Consider the following 8504-nt stretch of genomic DNA (forward strand, 5'->3'; position numbering starts at 1 on the left):
AAATTTAAACTCTCTTAAAGGTACATAGACAAAGAAGCGCCTGGACATAGTTTTATATTTTTTGCTAATACTGAGCTTCTTCTTTCAGTGAGTATCAAGCCTTATACATATGACTCAGGGGAACCTGCCCTTTCTTTCTGGTGCAATGTAAAGTCATCATCATGCATTACCTTTGTGTGAGCATGCCATATTTGACCAAAAAAGTGATTTGTTGATTAATTCCATAGTTAACCCAGGTCTATTGTTCTGCATGTATGCACAACAGAAGCATGTTAGAAACTTGGTTACCTGAACACATGGCAGAGAAATCAGAGTTCTCCAGGAGAAATCTACCTGTGGGAATCAGGTCTTTGTAATCCACTACCCTGCTTACAGAAACCAGGGTTCTTGTTGACAGTTCATGTCAGTTAAGAAATCAGCTGACTGGAGAAAGCCACTTCAACTTGGTTAATTAAGTGCATGTAAAGACACAATGAAGAGCTTCATGAACTTCATTCAAGCCATATCTCTATAACAACCTTTTCAGTAGGGGAGATTTTTTTCTCTGAATAGATGTAAGCATGGAATTGATTTTCTTTATCTCCACAAGCTGTAAACATGATGAAGTTGTATTGACTAATATAACCAGGTTGTAAAGTGGCCGGTCACCCCCCAAATTCTAGATATTTTCGTTTGATGTTTAAAAATGATGCATTTCTAGGTGTACAGATGATAGATCAGATGTTTTGTATTTAACCTCCTGCAGACAGAGTGCTAGATCCACCAGGCTGAAGGCACGCCGACAACGCCTCAGGGAGCATCATAATAAATCTTTATCCAAGCACATGGAATACGTAAAACACCAAACCCAGGTAACCATGACTGATTTTCAAATGTGATACACTATCCATACAAATATTCAAATATCTGACTTTATACAAATACTCTGACCTGTCTTTTCAATTGGGCCTCTTACACATTATGTTTGGTTTTTAATAAAGAAAAGATATAGATATATGTGTTTTATGTTGTTTTTTCACCGATAGGGAACAAGCCTGGATTTAGACAGCGACACAGAGGTATACGCCCTTGAAAGATCACACTGTGGTGTTGGTGATGACCTGGATGTACCGCCCCTCACAAGAGCTGACAGTGTATTTGTAAGTTTACATAATGAAAACTTGTGGGACACTTAACTATTACAAGAGAAAATAAACAGGAGGATAATTCTAGTGATTTTCTATATTTTTCTTTTTGTCAACAAATTTCATGTTTGACAATGAACTGTATTGTGTGCATCCAAAGCCTGATATATCTTATTCCTCTGTGCCGTAGATCTCTGTTGTTGTTGTTCAAAAACTATTTCAACATATTGAGATTTGTTGACAAGAAAAATAAAAATTTGAAAATTGCCAGCCAAATCCTATTACATTTATTCCATATAATCCTTTGGGAAATAAAATAGTCAGTGGAATTTACCTCTGTGTCCCTCAATTAACCTTGTAGCTATTAACACAAGTCTTACATATTATGTTTTAGTATTTAATAAAGAAAAGATGTGTAGAAGTGTAATGCTCTGGTTCTTCAGCTCTTTGTGAACCTCATATTCTGGAGAAATGGTAATAAATGTGTCTGTCTGTTGTGTTTAGCTCTCAGGAGGACCAAACCAAGAGCAGGAGACCTTCTCACTATCAGATCCGTCATATGAGCTACTGGCGGCTTTCGAGAGTTTGGTAAGTGTCAAATAAGCACTTTTAGCTTGTTCTATACAGCAGACCTCCTAAGCCAGTTATAATGCAGGTATCCTTCCAGGTAATTAGAAATGACTGTAGTGAGTGTGCAGCTGCAGGGAGATATTTACCCTTGATATATTCATGTCTGCAGCTCCTTAGCTTTTTCATAATGTGCAGGTTTGTGTCAGAGTGAGTTAAATAGGACCTATTATGCTCATTTCAGCTCTGAATTTTTACTTTTGGACTCTACTAGAATTACTTTGTATGATTCACAGTTCAAAAAACTCCTTATTTATCTTATACAGGCCCCTTATGCAGCCCCTCAGTATACACTGCCTCTCTGTACAGGTCACTGTAGCTCCTGTCTCTTTAAGGCCCCTCTCCCAATGAGCCCTCTCTGTTCTAATCAACTTTACATATCGATGGCCAAAGAGCAAAACCTCCGATCTGAAAAATGCAGAGAAAACTAAAAAAAAACTTGTTTTCTTGCAGAATGCTATTTGTTCAGGATACCCAATACATAATACACTGTTTTTGGACTATATTATTATATTATGTGTTAACAATACCGACCAGACATTAATGCCTTGCAAAGTGCATAAAGGAGCTTTTGCACTTGAAGAGGTTCTACAAAACGATGCTCTAAATTAAGTCAATAATTCAAATTAAATTAAAAATAAATTACAGTTTGTTTTCAGGTAAAAAGATGTAGTGAATGTAATAGTTACTACATTGTAGTTATCTAGGGTCAGAATTCCTTAAAGTCAGTGTGTTTGCTTCCTCGTCCACTGGAAATGAATGTTCAGTGATTGTGTAACTCACTCATGCTGTAGCCTCTCTACGCACTCAGGGTCTCTGTGTTGTGTTTTTTGTTTTGTTGTATGACTTTCTGTCACAATGAAGGACGGGATTATCCTGCAGACAGACTGAATATGAGCAGCCTTCCTTGTTCTCATCATCCAAAGTGAAATCCGCCAATCAGAAAATTCTGCAGAAAAGCTTGTAAATTACTAAATAACAGGAGACTTTTATTGTGAAGAATTTACAGGAAGTGAAACATGTTTTCCTTGTTTTTCCCCCATAGGAAACAAGCCTAGACTTTGACAGCACAGAGATATGCATCCTTGAAAGTTCACACCCTGGTGTTGGCGACCTGGATGTACCGCTCCTGACAACAACTGACGGTGTAAGTTTGCATAAGGAATTGTGTGTGTATCAAAGCCTGATATATCTTATTACTCTGTGCCGTAGATCTCCGTTGTTGTTCAAAAACTATTAAAAACATATTGAGATTTGTTGACAAGAGGAAAATTTTGAAAATTGCCAGCCAAATCCTTTAACATTCGTTCCAAATAATCCTTCAGCAAATAATTATTTTCTATTAATCTTGTAGCTGTTAACACAACTCTGACAGTGCATGTCATAGTCTTGCCCTAACCCTGTATGGGTTAGGTGATAGTCAGGTTCAGTTGCCCAGGTTTTAAGGGGTTCTCATAGACGATGTAAGATTTTCATACCTGCTTAATGTGTTAACACTTTATTTGAAGGGGTGTTGATACGACTGATATAAGACTGCCATTAACATGACATGACAAGACTCATGAACTTGACTGTTGTCATTAAGTGTCATTCGGTCAATTATGTCTTTGTCATGACAACGTAACGTCAGTCACGGTTATGACTGTTGCCATAAATGGCCCCTTATGTCACTTTCAAAGGAAGTTGACATTGTTTTCCACATCATAGTCAGGACAACTTTACATTAGCCAAGGCTTTCATCAAGGTTTCATTACATGTTATTATATCACAATCAAATGCTTATAAACTGTCAACAGTATTGGACTTAATTTACATTAAATGTTATTATGTAGTCAAATGCTTAGATAACAGAACGTTGAGTTACATTAGAGACCTGGCAAACAAGTGCCAAGTCATTTTTTGATTATGCCTGCTGTGTCATGTTTATGACATGATATTTAGGTTATATTGGCTTGGCTAATGTAAAGTTGTCATGACTATGATATGCCAAACAATATCAACTTTTTATTGAAAGTGACACAAGATACCATTTATGACAAAATCATAACCTTGACTAATGTTATGTTATCATGACAAAGACCTTCCAAGCAAAGTCAACTTTGCAGGGAAAGTGACATAATTGACAGAATGACACTGAATGACAACAGTCATTAATATTCATTAATGTTTATGACAGTTGTCATGTCAGTCTTATGAGCACCCCTTCAAATAAAATGTTATTGTTAATGTTTCTTGCACATAATTTAGCTATAAATGTCTTTTATATTCCATTTCCAGCTTCCGGAAGAATACCTGGAACCAACCTCCAAGTTATCTGATGGATCAGAAGCCTCGATGAGCTGCATTGAAAGCAGTGCTGATGAATATATTCCGCCAAAAGACTCAACACATGGAAGCAGTTCAGAGGAATCTTGTGATCTTCTGAGCACGGTTCCATTGGTGAAACCCAAGAAGCAGAAAACGTCACAGAGAACTTCTAGAGGAAAGACATTGCCCAGTACCTCTTCAGATAAAGATAATAGGAGAACAGAAAGTGAAAACTCTGATGACACTAACCTGGGAAAAATATCAGTAATGAAGCTCCAAAAAAGGAAAGATGGTGCCAGAGTGTACAGTAAAAAGCATTATTGTCTGTACTGTCCCATCCAATGCCATAAAATGGCGAGGCACTTAATACGCAAACACAGAACTGAAGAAGCTGTAAAAACAGCTATCTCTTTTCCTTTGAACTCAAAGGAACGAAAACTGCATTTTGATCTCATTAGAAACAAAGGGAACCGTGCTCATAATAATGAGGTCCTAAAAACTGGTAGTGGAACACTGGTTCCAAGTCAGCAATCTGGGAAAACAGTGAAAGCAAGTGACTACATGCACTGCATAAACTGTGAGGCTTTTCTTCAAAGGAGATCATTATGGAGGCACATGTCCAGGTGCAGGCTTTCACAAAAACGCAGCACAACAAAGCCTGGCAAAAGTCGGATCCAGTCACTCTGTGCCTATGCACAGCCTGTCCCAGAGGGGGTTAGCAGAAAGGTTTGGGAGCTGGTAAATGCTATGCACCAAGATGAAGTGACAAACATCATCAGAGAGGAGAAAAGCATTTTGAGACTTGGAGAACATTTGTATGCAAAGCATGGACATGACAAGACCAAACATGAGTACATTAGACAAAAAATGCGAGAAATAGGAAGACTGATTCGGCGCTCACGGAAAACTGGCAGACTGAAACGAATGGAGGACTTCTATGTACCTTCGAATTTCAACTTTGTGGTCCAAGCAGTTAAGGATGTGGCTGGCTTTGATGAGGACAAAAACATCTACAAAACTCCATCCTTGGCTCTGAAACTGGGTCACAGTCTGAAGAAGATTGCAGATATTCTTGAGTGTGAAGCTCAGATGGCAGAGTCTGATAATGAACAATTTCTTAAGAATCTGGAGAGAAGCCGGGGTCTTTATGACAAAAAGTGGAATGTCTCTGTGTCATCACGTGCCCTACAAACTCTAAGGGAGGGGACATGGAACACTCCTCAGCTCCTCCCTTTCACTGAGGATGTAAAGAACATGCACATGCATCTTGATTCGTGCAGAGAGGAATACCAAAGCAGACTAAAGAACGATCCAAATAAGAGGAACTGGTCCAAGCTGGCAAGTTTGACTCTTTGTGAGGTGATCCTGTTTAATCGCAGGAGAGAGGGTGAGGTGTCAAAGATGCCTCTCAGTGCATTCACCCTAAGAGACACTTCAGGAGTTCATTCAGATTTGGCACTAGGACTCTCAGAGCTGGAGCAAAAGCTTTGCCAGCATTTCCAACGCATTGAAATAAGAGGGAAAAGAAACAGGAAAGTTCCCCTCCTTTTAACTCCGGACATGCTGTCCTCAATGGAAGCCTTGGTTGCACATCGGCGGGCCTGTGGTGTACCGGATGAAAATCCCTTTTTCTTCTCCAGACCTGAAGCAGAGACTCACTTGAGGGGATCAGATGCCATCAGACAGATTGCAAGGGAATGCGGGGCCAAGCATCCTGAAACTCTGTCCTCAACGAAGTTGAGAAAACATGTATCCACACTGTCCACAGTCCTGAACCTTAGAGATAATGAGATGGACATACTAGCAAATTTTCTCGGCCATGACATCCGTGTGCATAGACAGTACTATAGACTACCTGAAGGAACACTGCAGTTGGCCAAGGTCAGCAAAGTGCTGATTGCCCTCGAACAAGGCCGACTGTCAGACTTCAAGGGAATGAGCCTGGACGAGATCCAAATCGATCCCAATGGTAAAGGAAATATATGAATGTGTGTGTATATATATGTATATAATATTTATTTATTTATTTAAGAGTAAATGTCTTTTTCTTTCGTTATCACTGCTTTTCAGAGGGAGTGCTAGAGGCTGTAGACAGTGATCATTCAGAGACAGAGAGGGACTCATCAGTCTGCTCCTCATCGTCAGGTGGGTTGTACATTGAACTGAGAGAGTGGGATTGTTGAGATCAACCATATGCCAATTTATTAACTTTATTGTCTTTTTTTGTCAAAGGATCGTCGAGATCTAATACAAGACAGCCTACCATGGATGAGTTTGGTGATGAAGCTGCTTTCATAGGTATCCCACAGACTAACTAGACACTACTCTGAGAAATTAAAAAGACAACGATTTATATTTTATTTGTTATTTTAACAGGATCCTCAACAACTAAGAAAAGAAAGAAAACGGAGTCTGACAGTGATGACCCGGACACAGGTAATACACACTATATGCACTCCTTGCTATTTGTTAGTTACCTGCTTGTACAAAAAGGAGGGAATTAAAAGAATTATGTGCTAGCATGCTAATATTCTACCAAATGTATCAACTGCTTTTGAATTGAATCAATACAATACTGTATTGAAATTAGACTGTTAAGCAGAAATCTGTGGGTGGAGCCTGTCACCTGGGCTCTGCCTCAGCTGGCTGGATGATAGAGCTGCTGCATGAAGGTTAATCTAACATCTCCCAGTATAAATTGATATATTCCTGATTCTTACTGGTTCTTTGAAGGGTTTAGTTATGTGTGGGCGCCATTACACGTGTCTGACTGTGGTTGAATGGACTCAATACTTAACCAACTACCAAATGTATGGTGCAGCAGTTAAGTTCTGGTCTTGAGTGCTAAAATCTTACTTTTTCACTCAAAAAAAAAAAGTTTATTTTCTTTGAATGTTTATTGTTTATTGCATAAATTACGATAGCAAAATTCAGTTCTAAAACTATTCCGCTATCATTATCAAAAAATATTAAAATATAATTGCATAAAGCTAATTTATAATGATAATGGAATGAGTTCATGCAAACACCGAAAAATAAGATATAATAATACTGTGGGAAAAAAGATAATTGATCCCACAGTGTTCTGAAACTGCACCAAGCATTTGGTAGTTTGTAAGTATGGAGTCAAGTCTGCTACTTACAGACACTTGTAACGGTGACCACACACAGCACCCGACCAGAATCTGACCACAACACATAACTCGATCAAAGAACCAGAAACCGGTAAAATCAGTAAGATGCTTCGAGCTCCTCTATCATCTCGTTCCTTCAAGATTTGCTGCTTCATGCAGCAGTTCTGCCAAGCACTCCAGAGACTCCAGTAAACTGAAGTAGAGCCCAGTTGACTGGCTCCACCCACAGACTTTTGATTGACAGCCTAATTTGCATGCTGTGCCAGGTGATTATTTTTTGGTCAATTATAATACAGTGGTTGTTTTATAATAAACTGGGTGGCAATAAAGTGGTTGGAATATTTGCAGAACGTTGGTTATAATACACTTAACATGTGCTGTATTGCAATCACCATTTTTTCTCCATATTGATTTCTTCTGGTATTCCATAGCGACCTACATCTTTTTCTTTTTATAAATGGTTTATTCTTCTGATAGGACCTTCAAGATCCAACAGTGGACAGTGGACCTCTGATGAGCCTGGCAGTGTTGAACCTACTACCGCAGGTATCCCACAGACTGAGGCCATGGCACTTGATGTCCACATTCCCTCTTGATCCATCACCTTTTTCACACAGAACAGCTAAACAGGCACTATTATAAAAAGCTCTGATTGGCGGCTTTATCACCTTCAAATGATGCTTTTATTTCAAAGCAGCACAAATGCTTTAAGTACATAGACACTGACAAAGACGCTGTGTCTGTACATGGCCAAACAAGATAAAGAATTTACTGATTGATTGATTTTAGTAATTTTAAGAAAACTTATGAAATCAAAGGATTAATGATGTGCAGCACTTTCTTTCTCAGTGCTCCTAATGAAGTTATAGTGTAGTGGTTAAGATTCTGCTTTCTCCTTGAGAGACCGGGGTTTGATTCCCAGTCTGACCTCTCAGCAACACTAGATGTGCCTACTGTACCTCCAGATGTGTAAGTCATTTGGGATAAAAGCATCTGCCAAATGTATAAATGTAATTGAATTTAAAAAAATCAGATGCACTGCACTGTTAGAAATATTAGATTTTGTTAGTCTTAAGTCTTGTTATAGATGCCTTTCATTTAAACAGTGAAGGTGTGTTGTCAGTTAGCTGTAAATGTATTGTATTAATATATTTATTCATTATTTTAACAGGATCCTCAAAATCTAAAAAAAGACAGCGACTTGAAACAGGTATTTCACACACTAAATGCACTCCTTGCTATTTGTTTGTCACCTATTTTTACAAAAGGGGTATAGTTAAAAGAATAACATGCTACTGTTCTAATATTCTAC

General features: G+C 38.5%; 2 protein-coding genes across 2 annotated transcripts in view; one reads left to right on the top strand and one right to left on the bottom strand.

Moving 5' to 3' along the window:
- Positions 1–8504, bottom strand: part of ano7 (anoctamin 7) — a 46164-nt gene that overhangs the window by 23171 nt on the left and 14489 nt on the right. The window lies entirely within an intron of this gene.
- LOC137186646 (uncharacterized) overlaps positions 3881–8504 on the top strand; it is a 7359-nt gene continuing 2735 nt past the window's right edge. The window contains exons 1-6 of the mRNA XM_067595721.1: positions 3881–6027; positions 6129–6203; positions 6291–6356; positions 6435–6494; positions 7670–7738; positions 8364–8402. Of these exons, the coding sequence (XP_067451822.1) occupies positions 4005–6027; positions 6129–6203; positions 6291–6356; positions 6435–6494; positions 7670–7738; positions 8364–8402 (2332 nt within the window). The 5' untranslated portion in view covers positions 3881–4004. The remainder of the gene's footprint in view (positions 6028–6128; positions 6204–6290; positions 6357–6434; positions 6495–7669; positions 7739–8363; positions 8403–8504) is intronic.

This window comes from Thunnus thynnus, chromosome 7 (genome assembly GCF_963924715.1).
Source record: "Thunnus thynnus chromosome 7, fThuThy2.1, whole genome shotgun sequence".
Classification (NCBI taxonomy): Eukaryota; Metazoa; Chordata; class Actinopteri; order Scombriformes; family Scombridae; genus Thunnus; species Thunnus thynnus.